At 33.7% G+C, this 18,164-nt stretch overlaps 2 protein-coding genes across 11 annotated transcripts in view; one reads left to right on the forward strand and one right to left on the reverse strand.

Moving 5' to 3' along the window:
• Mbs (Myosin binding subunit) overlaps positions 1 to 9,019 on the forward strand; it is a 58,627-nt gene extending 49,608 nt beyond the window's left edge. For 7 of the 10 annotated variants that reach the window (XM_073074719.1, XM_073074725.1, XM_073074724.1 and 4 more), the window contains 4 exons: positions 1,767 to 1,922; positions 5,293 to 5,376; positions 5,630 to 5,728; positions 7,760 to 9,019. In XM_073074719.1, coding sequence (XP_072930820.1) covers positions 1,767 to 1,922; positions 5,293 to 5,376; positions 5,630 to 5,728 — 339 coding nt within the window. In that variant the 3' untranslated portion in view covers positions 7,760 to 9,019. The remainder of the gene's footprint in view (positions 1 to 1,766; positions 1,923 to 5,292; positions 5,377 to 5,629; positions 5,729 to 7,759) is intronic. The other 3 variants (XM_073074720.1, XM_073074722.1, XM_073074723.1) reach the window with 3 other exon arrangements.
• Positions 9,020 to 14,616: 5,597 nt separating this feature from the next.
• fw (CUB and Sushi multiple domains furrowed) overlaps positions 14,617 to 18,164 on the reverse strand; it is a 115,916-nt gene continuing 112,368 nt past the window's right edge. The window contains exons 16-18 of the mRNA XM_073074718.1: positions 17,540 to 17,725; positions 16,784 to 17,072; positions 14,617 to 16,283 (exon numbers count right to left, since the gene is read on the reverse strand). Coding sequence (XP_072930819.1) covers positions 16,010 to 16,283; positions 16,784 to 17,072; positions 17,540 to 17,725 — 749 coding nt within the window. The 3' untranslated portion in view covers positions 14,617 to 16,009. The remainder of the gene's footprint in view (positions 16,284 to 16,783; positions 17,073 to 17,539; positions 17,726 to 18,164) is intronic.

The following is an 18,164-nucleotide window of genomic DNA, read 5'->3' on the forward strand; positions in this document are numbered from 1 at the left end:
ATATTAAGATGAATTCAGATTAACCAACCTATTTAAGAGGATATCAATATGTTTCAAAATTGTACAGTTTGATTTACCGTATTAGTAGGTACAGTACAAAGGAATTCTTTGTTAACTCCACGAAATGACAATGATATCCTATGGTGACAGCTAGAATTACACATTGTGTAGTTTCTGTCAAGATTCGATAAGAAGTATACCTATGATTTCTCAAGCGTTACCAGAAAAAGCTTACATTGTTTCTGTGTGAAATAGGAAAATGGGATTGCTGTGGGAATCCGCTTATTCAATGAAAGTCTTTTATTAGCACACGGGTTTATTTTAATGGTTTAGAGTAATCTTAGAGAACATGCTATTTACTATTTACTTTATTATTAACAAAATAACATTCAGATCAAAACATAAAACCACGCCGTCTACTCAGCTCGTACACTTGCCAACTTGTTGAAGGGTCATTAATTTTATTTCCGGTAGAACAGTCTGGGACATCTATGAAGTCTTAGAACTACTTTATGAGGTAAACAGGAAATGAAATAAAAGATCTAAAGTTTGTTTTCTTTGCAAATTGTAGTCTAAATCCCAGAATAATTCGAAAGTCGATAGTAGTATAAGGTTATAAAAGTATAGATAGAGAGTAAAGTAACATTACTAACGGCCGTTATTAATAATTAACCTATCCAATGTTTTACGAATCGAAGCATGACATTTGACAATTTCTTCATACACATGATCAAATTTCGATCTTTGGTAGATGGAAATTAGACAGGTTGAATATTATTAGGGCGTAGGAATATAATCTGTAATAGAATGATAACAAACGTTTAACTGCAATTTCAGTATTATTCAGGTTATTGTGTAGACGTGCCGGCGTCACAGTATAGTTCAGAATATAATTAAAATTTTGCAAGTTTAGCTGGAGAGTGTGGTTTTCGCAAATTATTTTTGAATATTCTTGTCAAGCATGACGCGCATAGAATTTATGACATACACTCAAATATTATAATAATATATTAAATCTATTTGCATACACTTTAATTTTGTGTTTCTTAAAGATGAAACAGAGCTGAGGACTACAAAATAATTGAAAATTATGACAATTTTAGATTTTTTAAACGAGAAAGACTTTAAGACATAACATATAGCTTTGATGTTATTATCGATTCTGATTTCTGATTACACCTAGGAGATTTCTAACACCTCAAGCATTAATGTTTGATTTGTTATTTCTTCTTCGTTAAACTATAAGAGTCATTAAGAGTTTCACTTCTGTCGGCTCACACGTTTTGCTATAATCGAGTTTTTTTTAAACCAGGTATAGCTCAGATGATATATTCAGTATAATATGGATTATGGACACAAAAAAGGCGGACTTAATGCTAAATAGAAAACGCTATTTAGCATTAACTCCGCCTTTTGCACCAAACTGTTTTTAACATGGTCAATAAAAAGTAAATAAATAAAATAAAAAAAAAGTTTATCAAGAAATATGGTCGATATTCGTTTTCAGTGGTACAATTTCTTATTTTATCGACACAATTTGTAAACAATTTATAGAAAAAATACACTCATGACAGTACCTATAAATGGCTGCATTATTGCCTGTAACTGTAATCTTGCAGCCATGTAGTGACTTGCTTTAACGTTAAACGAAAACATTGTGAACAAATGTAGACATTATAAATGTGTATCTAAGCTATAAGAGCGCCTTTAAGCCTTCTCACTGTTGATAGAATGACGATGATATCCGTCGGCCATTTAAATTCCAGTCCGGCAGCGAGCGGACCGACGACGGCGAGGAGAAAGACTACAAGGCGCTGTACGAGGCGTCGCAGAGCGAGGTGCGCCGCCTGCGCTCGCTGCTCACCACCTCCGAGCAGCAGCTGCGGGACGCGCGCGCCACCATCACCAGGCTCACGCAAGTGGTACGCTAACATACATACGAGTACATGACAAACAGACAGAATTCGCGAATAGACGTATGGTTATCGCCAAACTGTTAGTCCGCTCTGAAGTTGTTCCGAGCAGGTGTAGTCATAAAATTTGCTATGGCGACGCGATTTATTTATATATTCAGAGCGGACTAGCAGTTTTACGCGGACTATACATGCTTATAAGTACATGTCTCAGTGCGTATACGCACTCCTATATATGCGCACTTACTAACCTACGCGGAAATTTGGCGAGGACTATACTTGGGTACGTGTTTACGTACCCAAGTATAGTCCGCGCCAAATTTCTAGTCCGCTCTGAAGTTGTTGGGCTCATGTGTAGTCAGCCAATGCGGACGAACACAACTACAAGCATATACTCCGTAGCAACAGTAAGGGCACACCAACGCAGCTATGTACCCGTGGGCGAGAGCGGGCACCGGAGGGTGTCGGGGCGGGCCCGCGCTGTCTTCGTCCCGCTAATATTTACAATTTGCTGTTGCGACGTAGCTTAGAGCGGACTAGAAGTTTGGCGTGGACTCTACACATGTACCTACATGCACGCAAACACTTGCACACACACTCACGCTCACATACACGTGCATACCTAGATACATACGCGCGCGCACATACACACATGCAGTCAGCTTGAGAAATAGATGAGCAGATAAAGATTTCAAAAATACCTATACACTAAAGCGTTCTTATGTAGCTAAACTAGAATCATAATTAGATGAACATTGTAGTCTCAAAAGTAGATGAACACTAGCGCGGCAAAAGTAGCTGAAGTGTACTGAAGCTAACTGTACATGTGCACAGGCACAGACGCACACGCGCACGCGCATGAAACGTTGATGGTCATACAGGTTATTATTACTTTATTTAGCTTAACAGAGTTGCAAACTTAAAAGCTAGAACCATGTATTTGTCAATAAAATTCATAATTGCCACACGCACAGAAAAGTTTTTCAGACGTACACATATATTGTACTACATGTATAGATTTCATACACATATACGCGCATTTACAGACATGCACGTAAAACACACACGTACTCTGTGTACGTGTGTGTTTTACACATAAACTTACACACACGCTACAATTACAAACGTACATACACATACGTACCCGCACACGGGCGCACATACGCACGCGCATGCATACGTTGAGGGTCATCCAAGTAATTATTACGTCACAACGTTAGATGTAAGAGGCTTCGCTTAATATTATGATATGGGATGATAAAAATAAATTGTATCGGGAGCTTAACACTGTGTAATGTAATGAAATGTATTATATATTTGTCTATAAATAAAAAAATATATATGGTTTAAGTTTCCACTAACAAACACTTGCTGATTAAGAAGTAAAAAATGTAACATAATGTTTGAATGCTCCTTTTATAAATGGTAGAACATTTTTGCATTATTTTACACTATTATGTTGGTTTAATGAAACATTTAGATACTTTCTAAGTACAGACGAATAAGCGCGAATACAAGTACGTATTTAAATAACTTTCCTGATTACTTTCGGTATTCGCCAGAAATATTTGCCAAATCATACGGTTATGAGTCTGTATTCGTACGAGAGGTTTACATACCCGTCACTGTTCGGCTCGTTATTCAGTATATTGTTCGCGAGTATCTAAATGTTGCTTATTGGTGTTATTGTGTTTTTGTTTAATGAGCGTAGTAAGTTTAAGTAATAAGTAATATAGTTACCAGCTGTGGCATTGCATCTGCGTCAACTTCGAAAGGGACTCGTAGGATCCGTATACGAGCGAATTAATATTTGTAAATTACTTATTGGTTGTTCTAAAAGTGTCAAGGCATCTTAATGTTTATGCGAACGTGTGGTTGTCTGTGTCGAAAATGTCATATAATATCATAAGTGCATACTAAATTATGTTAATGATAAAATAAAACAATTAGTAAATATTAGAAATAAATGTCATTTAACCGTAATTAATTATGAATCGAATCTAATTAACAGATAATAGAAAAACAAAAACAATATTTTTGGAAAATAATCAATCGTTTAGTTAATAAATTTTAATAAAATTAAAAGCTATATAAAAGCTTCATTTTTTGGTTTTCTGGGCGTTTGTAAATTAAATGCTGCTGTGTAAATATTATCATGATTTGTTTTGCTTACAATTAGATTAAGGCCTCGTCAAAATCTCACGCGAAGTTAAAATATTTGTTACGCAAGTTGCCCACAAATAATTTATCAGCGTCCTTTGCGTCTAAATACTTTTTAGGATAATTAATACGTTTTTTTTTTTATTATTTATCCTTAAACTTATTTTGGGCATATGATATAGTAATTAGTAATTCTGGCACCATTACCTATTGCTACGTATAAATTCTGCTCTTATAAGGACTTGGTTAAACTTACATACAAGAGATCTTGCAACTTACTCTTAAAAGAGATATTTACACGTTGTGTGTTTCATACGGAAATAAATGGACACTTACACGAAACGCCCTCCGGTTCAACAATGTAACAGTGGCCAAACTTAGGACTCGCAATCCTATTTTGGGTTGAGTACAGAAGTCTGTGGACGGACCATTCACCATCAGGTGGACTGCATGCTCTTTTGCGTAAATAAATGTGGAAATGTGTCAGTTTCCTGTTTTAAAGCTGCTTTTATTAGTTAGAACCATTAATTTGTATGCTGTGTATCAATGAAAACTAAAGTAAAATGGCGTTGTACCCGTGATTTTATGTATTTGAAGCTAGTGTTAATAATAAATGCTTTTGCTGAAATTGCATCGCGAAACCAGCTGTAAGATTTTGTGTGTATGTGTCGGTAAATTTAGACAATTTACGTCAAATGCCGAAGTGTATATTTGTCGAGCCCTTCACCAGAATTTAGTTTCAAGGATGTATCGCCTCTTTGCCAATTTGTGTATTAAACGCATTAGAATCACGTTTTAGACTATAATAGCTTCGCGCACTAAACATATTGACGGACAGTTAATTGATAATACCCCCGCGGCGTATTAGCGCCATATAATACGTCGATTGATAGCATCAATTCGGCTGAGCGTTGGCGCGTAACACGTAAAATGACCGTGACATCCCTAATGTGTTACGCATTATTTTCAAACGTGTGTGTCCCTATTTTAAAACATTTGACTAATTCTCAGCCACCGCCAAACACTAATTATTTACACAGATGCTAGTTGACAGATTGGCTCGAGTTGTAACTATCTACAACTGTTTATCTACTCATCATATTTGTTGTGATGCGAATGTAATCAATCGCGAAATGTGCATGTCGTGTTTACGTTGTTGTTAGCGTTATAATATTATACTCTCGAAAAATCTATTGAAATATATTTGTATTATTTTCAGAACCAGAACTCGTTATCTGAAATCGAGAAGAGAGAGAAGAGAGCCATGGAAAGAAAACTTTCGGAAATGGAGGAAGAGCTTAAGGTATTGATCATTTTATTAACGTAGCAAGCCGACACACGATACAACACAACACACAAATATTTCTATCAAAATCGTCTTTACAATTTTCGAATAACACATACGAATCGGTTTTAATAGTTTTTAAGCTGAATTTGGCGGTCCTCTAGATGGCGCCATGTTTGCCGCGTCGACGAGTTAAAGAGTTGTAACTGTGGTGTTCGTTTTGTAGCAATTGCAAAGCTAAAGAGTTGTAATGTTGATGTTCGTTTTGTAGCAATTGCAAAAGCTAAAAGCCGAGAACGAAAGGCTGAAAGCTGAGAACCGCGCCCTAACGCGGGTCGTGAGCAAATTGACCAACTCTGCCGCCAAATAGGTAATTGTGTTGGAATGGGCGTTCGCTCAGTGGCGACATCCTGCGCCGTGGTCGGCACTTTGCTGTCATGTTTGTTGTATAAAAACAATATCAGTTTACAATATTAACCAACTCATTTCCGCACTATTTTGGAATTTCTCGTAGTAAGAAATGTTGAAAGATTTGGCATACTTTTTTCTACATTTTCTTTCTAATGTGAAAAGACAGCAAGGTCTCGGACCGCGTCATGCTCCTGCCGCACAATGTGTCGGTCCCCACAACATCATCGTAATACATTAACCGAGTGCTATGGCATGCTTTGACCGTGTCTAACTCGAGGTGAACGCCGCGCCTCGCGGACTTTGCATCGTGTGTTCAGATAACATTGTTATGCAGTTTAAACGGCTTACTTTAATTTAGACAATATATGCAAAATGTATAAAAATTTGGTAAATTTTTAATGAGCATAAAGTTAATTATCAGATTTTATTCAAACAGCTAATCAAGCACAATTTTACAAAAAATATAAAAATGCTTTAGTGTAATTGAAGTATTGCGATAAGATTGCACTTATACGTCAATAAGGATCAATGTTCAAGAATACGTATAGCGAGTTATCTGTAAACACAACGTCCGTCTGTCTATTGCGTCCGTAGCGTGCTGCATGACTGTGCCCATTCAATCAATTAACTGGATATAAAATATTAATGTGAATAGATACCGTAGACAGAAATCACGCGTCGATTTGACTAGGTTGTAGGATGGAGTTATGATTTCTAGTTGTCATTGAATTGTTGAGTTTCATACATATTATTATGTTAGGTATTTCCAACTCATTCATCATGTTTACACACTTGCTATGCTATGCGTATGCGCACTAGTGGTTAAACGCCCGAGCAGTCTTTCAGTCTACCTTTGTAGCTAGAATTATAATCCTACCGAAATGTATGGGTGTATAGTTATAATAAAATAAAACTTGTATCAGTACAGACATTCTGACTTATATATATCAAAGCGAATTAAATATGTGTTCGTATATAAGAATATAGGTTTTATTCGCTATATGTATAGAGATATAAGTGTTATATTTATTATACATATTATGTATATGATATAATTATGTTCTCTTCTTAAGTTTTTAGATAAAAATAGGTGTGGCGGTTGGTTGGTGGCACAAAGGGTTCTACCTTCAAAAAGTTAACGTGGCCTTCATTTTGCCCTTCTTGTCAAAATTTTATTATTATAAGGGCTTCTTTTAACCGCTAGTGTGTATACGTACTGAGAGTGTTTTTCTAACTACTTACCACCCACACGAAACATAAGGATAGATGCCGCCAAACACTATGAGATACTTACATAATATTGTGTGTTACATTTAGGTAGTACTTCAACCAAATTCAGAATTGTAATGTGTTAGGTAACATATTAAATAACATACTAGGAGGCGTATCGAATTACTTGCGTAGAAAATAATAATAATTCTTAAATTAGAAAACAGGAGCTAATAGTATTTTAAAATTTTTCTAGTGAAAATACTTGACTAAAGTTCATTATTGTGAAAATTATATTCCCCATTGTAAATATTCTTTACCAATATTTTGTAAAAAATAATTTGTTATTCGATCGAATCAATTTGAAATGATTTAACGTAAAATACATTTTAAAAATGTTAAATTAAAAAAGGAGTAATGATATATAATGAATAAACAGCGGTAACTTGAATATTTTTCTTATTATCTAATAGGAAAGTGAAATAATATTTTTAATATAACGGTATATTACATTCTAATTAATTGATTTGATCGATTAATAACTATTTGTTGTTGAATATTGAGAACCAATTATTTGCCATGTGTTTGTGTTTTAAATTAAGTTTATGTACCCCCCTCAATAAGATTTTCATCAAATCCTATTGGTAAAAGAGCGTTTCCTTGTTTTTATCAATTGTTCCACAATTAATGAATTCTCGGTTAGTGCATCATTCTAGTCGAACACAATCCATACCAACCATATAGTTACGAACGAGAGTTTTACATATTTATTTATACTTAGGTATTTCAGAATCAGCAAGCGCTGCAGGCGGAGAACCAGCGGTTGAAGGACGAGAACGGAGCGTTAATCAGAGTGATCAGCAAGCTGTCCAAGTGAGCGCCGCCCACGGGACCCGACATGACTGTGTATCTGCACTCGTATATACACTCGTTTCCTACGCAACAAAACTTACATTATTGTAATTCGCGCCAAATTTTATGACCCCTCCGAATATTCGGCGAGTCTGACGTGCACGTGGCGCAGCCGCGCGTGAATGACGACGGGCAATCCCTTACATTCGCTGCATTGCAGTAACGTTAAAGTAATTATTATAACAGAGCGGCGAAAGGCAATTTCCGAGCGGCAATAAAGTTTGACGTTATCTATACATAGATTGTACATAATAATTGGAAACCTTGATGCGATATATGTAGTTATCATTATATACACTCATTAGCGACATTACTGTCAATGTCAAATGTTTAGCGTACGATTTATCGATGCGATTAACTCTAAACCGACCGAGCTCTTCAAGACTACATTTGTATTTGGCAGTATTTGGCAGATGCATAATATTTTAAAGTTTAAATAATATTGTTCCCGAGGTGTCCTTTGTGTTGATATTTTAGTGTATTCCTAAACGTGGTAAGTGTAAAGTAGGTTAGTATTAATAAAACCTTTTACAGGAGGGTTTGACGCCCGCCATTACAATTTTGTTTAGTTATATTTATATATATATATCTCGAATTAACTAATATATATATATATATACATATATATTTACATGTGTTATATATAGAAAGTTTTGTAAGCGATAGTGACGAAATAATTGGAAATGTGATATACCGACACTTTATGAAATGAATCATAAATGAATGAGCTTTACATTCTTACACATTTTTATTGTTTAATTAAACAATGAAGTTCTTTTAAGTTAAATTTAGTTTTAACACGGCAATGCAATCAAGTTCCGAAAATAGTGGATATTGTTCGTTCACTTATCGATAACACGTTATAAGCAGAAAGTGCTGTCATATTATATTTAAAAATCCAATGTTTGTGTTATTTGTTAATAACTGATATTTCGAAGTAACAAAGAAGAGTGTTTATAATTTGTAGAAAATAATAATGAATTGCTAGGCGTCAAATGATCTTCAAAAATATAGTTATGTATAAAATTGTAGCCCTTTTTTAACTTAGCAGTTCTAAATTTTTGTTTTTTAAAGTTTTATTTATTTCCAGAAATAAGAGTTATACAAAATAAATATCATCATTGATTTATTTCTTTTGTTTATTTTATTTTATCCTTATTTTCTTATTCATTTTTGAGTTTAATTAACATGCCATCGTTGATTAAGGAACGCTAGGGCACCTCTAGAGTTCCTTTGAATTAGTAACGGGACTAATGACTGGTTTAGTGCCTTCAAACTTACAATTTATATCTTACTATAGTTGGGCTTTTAAATGTAGTCCAGCAATTCTTTTCTTTTCGGAATTATTTACAACACTCCGTGACATTTATGTATGAAACGTAGGTAGAAACTGTTTTATATGTCATTCACCTGGATAATATTTTTTGGGTAGGGATAAATTGAGAAAGAGTGGTTTTTTCACCAACACTCTGACATATTATAAAGAGTTAGAGTTCTAATCTATTCACCAGACATTTTATACGATATAACAACAACTTGTTTTTCTACTAGTTTTCATTTGGTCTAAACCTATCCGTAAATACTCATAGCAAATTTAAGATAGTTAAATCGGTCGGTATCTTAATATCAAACACCTACAATGTAATATCGGATTCATATAAGAAAGTAATTTATAATTTAAAGTGAATTAACTTATGGCCTGAACGTTTCATGACATGAGAGATGACATGAGAAATGAATAAGCAAGTTATATATAGAAGTCGTACTCTTACGGTACATGAGCGTGCGGTGCGGTATGTACGTCGCATATATAATTACAGTAGTCTTGTGGGGCCACGGTGTATATTTTTCAGTAATTTAAATATATTACACCTAATTGTTGCCTATTCCTTATACTTAAATGCTTCTATAATAAACCTACGATATCACTATGATATAAATATTTAAATAAATATGAAAAAAAAAAATACATGACACGTTGAATAAAAATACAGTAATTATACAGAGATTATTTATTGTATGTATGATTTAGTGGGTAGAAGATTAAATATTTGTATATTATATCTAACACAACGTTCTAAAGTTTTACTGGAACAGAAGTGAAACATAATTGCATTCAAATTAGGTAACACTGTAAATGTAATGTTAATGTTACTTATTTAATTTTGAAACGGTAAATCTGTTAATGTGTTATTTTCGATAGTTTTAATTGAGATATTTTATTTATAAAAATAGTGGGAATATCCACTAGTACCAGCTGAGTATTATAGGCCTAATTTGGCGTAGGTATTGTGGAGTGTTGTGCCGTGAAACGAAACTAACAATGCAATATCGAGGTACCGTCCCATTAATGAATTTTATTAATACTACATCGTGATGATGAGATCTAAGAGGCAATATGTAATAAATTCACCAAGTAATGATTATTTCATACTTATGAAAGGAAAGTTTTTGAAGTTTGTGATTCGTAAAAAAATTGTGGGATTGTTGTATAATTCCCTGTTTGTATAAAGTTATTGAAATATAATTATTTTACTGAGAGGTAAACAATTTAGCCTTATCATGTATTTACAGAGACAATAAGCTTCATAATATTGGCACTATTTAGAAATTGTACCCATGTAGCATCTTTTTATAAAGATGTATTCAGCAATGTATGCAAAGGTTGTTCAGCAATATATACCAAAATAATACAAAGGTTGTGTAGTCAATTTAAAAGCATTATTTACATTGAGATTGTAAAATTTAAGCATGTCAAATTCTATTGCAGGTCATCGAGATGACCTTGCACTGATATCTGGTTGCAGAGTCACTGATACCAGATTATATATATTGGTATATTGACAATAAATCTGCATCGTTTTATGTATATAATTTTTGAGATAGCTAAAAAATACATTGACCAATCACATCGATAATGAGTTAGGTAAAGAATGACTTAACTACCAAAATAATTAGCGTGTAACAGATTGTATGTATTGCTAAAATTCATTTATAGGATGTGGTACATCCCAATATTGCTACCTAAAGGTTTCCAGGTAAAAGTCTAAAGGCACTACTATTACAATATATGTAATCGAATTCTAAAAATGTATATGTCTGGCATATCATAAATTTACTGAGTTTTTAAGTATTAAGTTAATAAATGTATCTGTTATTTAGTTCATATTATAATGGCTTACTATATAACCTTGTGACAAAGTTAAAACTAGTGATGTTATACTTACTTACATTTATGGAAGTTAAGACCTATTGATCAATGTTTAATAATATTTATTCAGTGTTTTTAGTACGTGACATAAAGTTGGTAAACACGAATATAGATTATTTTAAGAGTGATGAGTATTCCTGTCTTTTATCTGTTTTTCGTTTGTTCGTGGCTTTTTACTAGGCAAATTAGACAAATTTTAAGGATTTTTGTTCCTCACTTACATTTTACATGTATAAGTAGATCTTTAGGTATTAATTAAAAAGGTTTCGAAATTGCACTTAGTTGAAGTTTGAAGTTTAGTAGTTTTTTGGATATTTTCCGAATTAATTTATCTCATTATTTCTGTTAGGCTAACGTCATCCACATTTGCTACTCTGGGGGATAACTTGTTAAACAGTTTTGTACGAGTCTCCTGGATTGGTTCATTAACATGCTACAACAATTAAACACCTGGCGATTTCATGTGTACCTTCCATTTTTTCTTTTAGCGCATAATTGATGCCGCTTAGCCATTCTATAATATAAATATTCGATTAATTAAAATATATAATGTAAGATATAATTTCGTAGTTATTCAGTGGGAACTTTTTTATTTATCTTGTTAACTAGAACAGACTTTTGCTATTTATTTCAGTCAATTAATCCGTATTTAAAATTACATCTCGTTTACGTCTGTATATGCAAGAACGTAATCTTTTTCAATATCTAATATAGATATTAGACGAAATACGTAGATATACCATATTAACATTAGTATGTTACGAAACGCCTACTGTTATTTACTGCCTTGGAAGACTGTTTTTGAGATAAATAAAAATGTGTTAAAAAGTCTGTTCGATGTGTTTATAACAACTTTGTATCCGTCTCTAGATGATAATATGATCAAATAGGTGTATCTTACATACGTAATATTTATGAAAAATTGCCTGCATATATAAATACCTATTAGATGAATACAGTAAACATTTTTATAAAGCTCTTCTGGGTAATATGAACTAGTAAAGGTCTATAGTTACTTGTATTTAATGTAAATTATACAGTATGAAAGGTAAAAAGACTGTACATACTGAATGGCACGACAGTTAACGGGCTTAAGTAACCACTAAAAATATAATTCAAGGAGAATACTAATAAACTGCCATAGTAAACCTCAACGAAATTTATGTTAACGATACACAGCGCGGGCGCGTCTACCTCTAGTCATTAATAAAAAGATAATTACTTACCATTATTAACAGCGATTACAAAATTAACATTGCAATAAGACATTTCGTCCAACACACACAGAACGCGGATGAATGCTACGGAGGTAAAAAAATCCCGGAAAAATAATTGCAAACAACAATGGCGGTGCGTGCGTTTTGACTGGCCGCTAGCGTCGCCCGCCTGCCCCGCCTATGGTCCATGCATAAATGTTTATGGGATTTTTACCTATTTTTTTGTATATTCGGTCACATAATCGAGCACCTAATGTCCTTCTTCATTACGTATGGTCTTTTACCAATCAGTCTGTATATGGTTGATAGTGCTATCCATTAATCTCAATATGATTTGCAGACATTGTCTTTCATTTAAAATGTGGCAGGTTTTTAGCCCGTGACTGTAATAAGCATTACGAGTCAGTGTCTGTCTTTATTTTACATGTATTTTGCTGTATTTACTGTATCGTATCAATATCTTGTTTATCACAATTACTTGTTACTTGTACGATTACGATTTAAATATTTTTCGTAATTAGAAAATGCACTATTAATTCAAACACAATGAAATTTTATATTGTCTTGATAACAATGTCATCGAATTTAGGTGCTTATTGTCTATCGTGGTTCCCAATTTTTCTATAGTTATGTTACTCTTTTCCGTCCTAGCTCTGTTAGGACCCAAAATTGTTTTCACATCTTTTTAATCAGGAAATGGGATCAATGTCTTAGTTTAGGCTATCGTATAGTAATATTATTTAAAACTTTGTGTTTAAAGTAATAATCATCATACATTAGAAAATTGCAAGTTGCAAATAAATTTTACTGTTACAATTTATTCGCACAACGTGTACCTAAACGAAAGTGTTCTAGTTTTTGTAGCTTTCAGTATTAAGGAATTTCCTAAACGAACTTGTTATCTTTTATAGAAAATGATTTACCTACGCTGTGTGACCAAAATGGCCCATTGGAGTAACAGCTAATAGAATACATTTTTCTATGTATTTTTTCCGGCTACGCTAAGCTTAGCGTAGCTAATAAAGATAATAATGTTTTCTATTTCATTAAGGCAATTGAGCCTCCTACGTGACGTTATAACAATTTATAATGTCGTGTAGCTTGCACATTTGTATTTGCAAATCTATAGTGCATTCCCGTCTACAGACATCGTCCATACAGCACTACACTATGACGGCTTATAATACGTATAAAAAAATCGTGTAATATTAATATTATTTCTATTCTATTCCAAAGCTCGGTGTCTGATCAATCTCTGTAGATAGGGGCTCACGACTAGAGTTATATTCTAACTACTGTCTGTACCTGTGTTTGAAAAAATAATTAATCTATGCCATAGTTTGTATGTTACAGGATATTAAGAATATGTACATCTCCCAACGCATTTTGTGTGCATGCTTCGTTTTCAGTAAATATTTAGAGTTCTGTCATATTTCATTTGTAGTATATCCATGTAAATATAACGACGTAGCACAAAATTATGAATATTCGATATTTTACCATATTATTATTGTCGTTGTCTCTATGTAATGTGATTTTTTACAATAAAAAGTGTTTACCAAATCCGTGTGTAATTTATTACCTGTCAATGAAAATACTTACACGTTGATATTTATATTTATTTAACGAACATATTAAAACATAGTTTATATGGGTACAAAAATTAATCGTACAAAATTGTAACAAATTATAATGATCGTTATCTTTGTAGTCTTAGCAGAACAACGAACACTTATATTTATCATCACATTATTTCACGATAAGGTAAAAATACATCCATCTATCTCATCCTAGGCTGTGATGCTGAGAGTTTAACAATTCAGTAGGTAGGTACACATTTACAATAGCAAGTTTTTTCATTTTTAAGGTTTCATATCCAAAGAGTAAAATCAAAACACCAAGCCTCCACTGTCTGTCACAGAGCTCTATTTATGTTATATATGTTTTGTCGTTTTCGCTCTATCTACCGAATCGTGATAGGTAGACACTTTTCGCATATACTTCTATAACAAATACTAAAAAAAAAAATGAAAATTTGGTGGTACGGAACCCTCCGTGTGCTAGTTCAACTCGCACTGGACCAATAGTTTACCGGTTCGTAACTAAAATTAAAGCACTTTAAGTTTTAATTTATGATATTTGAATGCAGGCACTACTTAAACGAGCAGAAATACCGAACAACAACATTTTTACATGCTTATTTCAAAATCCATCCACATTTAATAATATACGTAAGCGCTTGTACTTAAACATTTGCAGGTTTCGGGGTACTACTACTAAAAAATCTCATAATTGCTATTGATGTGGATAGGCCAATTTATTGCGATCTTGGTCCATTGACTGTTACAAATTTTGTGAAGGACCCCACAAATTAGGATTTGGCATTACACTTACCCCCCCTTGACATCCAAAAACTAAAATTGCGTCCTCTAACAATTGCAACCCAAATGTAACACTTATTCAAATGCATAAAAGTGGCTGTTTCCATTCAAATTAAATGTTAGCTATATTTACGAAGCTTTTAAAATTAATGTTAGCATATGAAATTTAGATATGCAACATTTTATACACTTAAACAAAATATTTAAACTATTCACTATTGCGGTCGATTCTAGGTTGGTATCTTGAACACATAATATTGAATACATTTGGGATTAGTTCACGTAATATTGATAACACAATAAATTCCATGTTATAAAAGCATTAAATTTTATTATATAGTAAATAATCTAAAATTTCCTTTAACTAAATATTTACAACGACTTAGAAATGAAATAATAAAATAAGATGCAGAAATGATAAAAAATCTTGTACAAGGAACCATATAAAGGCTTTTCTTATATATTTTAGTTCTTAGAAACAATAGTGATATTATTTTGGCATCAAAGTTGTTTTTAATTCAAAATAATAAATATTACTTATTATTTTATACAATACAGCTAATATGATAATATTTTAACCTACTTAGTGACATGATAAATTGTCCATATTGTTTGTCACAGTGCTAAATTAAAATGTAAAAAGCAATTGCGAGTAAGTAATACGTAATACCTACTTAGGATGGAAGTCTCAGTGACAAAACTAAGAGTTTAATTTTTGTAGCTGAAATCTACAGATATTGTAGCCGAAAACAATGCGTATTACATTTAATGTTAAACTAATAACTTTACATATAGGTGAAGAAGCAGGAAGAATAATTTGTTATTACATAGGTACGTTTGATTATTATGCATAGGTACAGCAGTCATAAACTAGCATAAATATTAAGATACTTCATACAATTTCCATCTCTTTTTACATCTTTGGTTCAAAACCTAGTGAGGGTTGGTGATCACTGCGAAGACAATTTTATATATTTTGTAAATATTGAATGATATTTAATTTGCTTATAAAACAAGATAATTAATTCCTAAGACTACGGGTTCATTTTGAACACTCAAGTGTTTAATGGTAACCATATTATACTATTGCGGGAAAATATGTGTAAATTTTCAGTTAAAATTCAGCTTCATTTGTTTTAATTTAGCATATACCTAACGATCTGTAATCAATCGATCAATAACCGAATATTTTAAGTTCACATTCAATTATAAGTCATGACACTACGTATATCGGTTAAACGGTTACCCAGAGATTTGCACTCACGGAATGCCTGTTCCACGAATCACTAATTGGCTGAATAGTCTCATGGTCAGCGGACAGCGACGCCGTTGATGGTGACGACGGCGTTGGGCCCGGTGGGCTCGGGCTCGTACGCGGAGTCGGTGTCGCTGCGGCGGCCGTACGCGACGTTGTCTATCCGCTCGCTGTACGGCGAGTCGTACACGTTGTCGGTCACGTGGTCGTAGATGTGCCGCCCGTTCGTGTCGTGCAGCGTCGCGTAGCTCATCACCGCCGCGTTCTGGTCTTCCTTTCTTTCAGCGCCTTCTACGTTCTCTGTGTTCTTCACGGGCGTTGCTTTTCGGCTATAAAGTAATAATACTCATGTTACATATATGCCCAACAATAGGTATTATAGATACCCATAAATCTACGTCTGCCAAGTCACACTTGGCCAGCGCGATGGATTATGGTCTAAAAAACCTCTTATCCTGAAAGGAGACCTGTGCCGAGAAGTGGGACAGTAATACGTTGACAGTAATAATGGCTTGATCATGACCAATTTAGAGAAGAAAAATTTGTAATAAGTCAATCTCCACCACTAGGTACCTACCACATTTGTAGGTACATACCTAATAACTAATAAGCAACATATTTTTAATGCTATAATCTGATTCAGATTTGGCAAAGTAGATGTTAATGTACATTTTAAATAGTTTGTAAGAATAACAAAAACACGTCAGGTAAACATCTATTAAACATTGGTTACAGATGTCTGAGAACGGCCTAAGACCAGATGAACGACGTGTCCGTTTACAAAACAATATCTCAATGTTTTAAAAACATACTCAATTAAAATACTTACAGTCTTAGATATATGACTCCGAGAAGCATCAGTAAGAACAGAACCACACCGCACCCGACGCCAACACTCAGAGGTAGAGTTCCGCTTTCAGCAGCTTCGTTAGTCGCGAGCTCACAGCTGGGCTCCTCCCCCGACCACTTCCCATCATCCAAACACTTCCTTAGGAACGGACCGACTCGCTGATACTGGGGCAAGCAATGGTACTCGATCGAGCTTCCGAACAACGTCGAGCTGTTCGATATTATTATACGTCCGTTTTCTATCGTTCCTGGCGACTTGCAATCAATAGCTGTAAATAAAGAAAACAATACTTAACATTGAGATATAAAAGTAATTTCATGTGATATAAGTGCAAAATTACCACAGGAAATGGGAGGCACCACAGTTTTACCTATTCGTATGATTATGAAGAGAGCTCGGATTTTTATGTGGCAAATACGATCAGTTTTGGATAAGACTCCTGTTTTCCTTCGATTTGATGATAGAATCTTTTTATGTATTTAGGAATTCATGAGTGCGTGATTTATTGTATATGGGTATGTACAAACATGTTTATATCAGACTTATGTATGCGCATGTGTGCAAATGTGTCTTTAAATGAATAATTTAATTTAACACTTTGGAATTACAATTACAATGTCATCATACAAGAGTACAGTTGTATTTATTAAGTCATGTCATTATGATAATATTTTATCAGTGGTGGATAAAGCCTAGTGTCTTCTGAAATATGGTATATATTAAAAGGCCACTTACGTATACACACAGGAGGTGCTCCACCCCACTGGCCCTTCGGGAGACACGTCCTGGTCTGGTTCCCCTTCAGGCTGTGTCCTCGCTCGCAGCGGTAGTGGGCCTCACCGCCGATGCTCAGTGTAGAGGTCACGACAATCAAACTTGCACTGTTCTTGATCTGAATCGATGGGTCCACGCAGGTTATTTCTACGGATGTACAAAGTAATTGGAGTTAAAAATTGGTTTATTAATATATCGGGTAGAATTAACGTTCTTATTCTGAGAGATTTTAATACTATCTTTTACACATAAACTACTTACATACATATTTACATAATAAATAACAACAAACTATATACTATATATGTTTTTTTAATATAAAATAGGGTAAAATATCGCATTAATAAAACTACTCATTCAAGATTTCTAAATATAGCTGGTTGCAGGTATCTAGTTATATTTTAAAAACTAATCCTATCTATGAAAAGGTGCAACAATGGAAGAATAAGAAAGGAAATCTGACAAAGAAACTCGGACTACCGGAACCATTAAATGTTACTGCATCCAATATCATAATACGATATTAAAGCCTTTGTTGAGTTCTTCTGTGGCCTTTCAATGTCTGGTTTCAGTATTGCTTAAAATA

Source organism: Epargyreus clarus, unplaced genomic scaffold (assembly GCF_041222505.1).
Source record: "Epargyreus clarus isolate Ecla_fem2 unplaced genomic scaffold, WU_Ecla_fem_2.2 ptg000007l, whole genome shotgun sequence".
Lineage (NCBI taxonomy): Eukaryota > Metazoa > Arthropoda > Insecta > Lepidoptera > Hesperiidae > Epargyreus > Epargyreus clarus.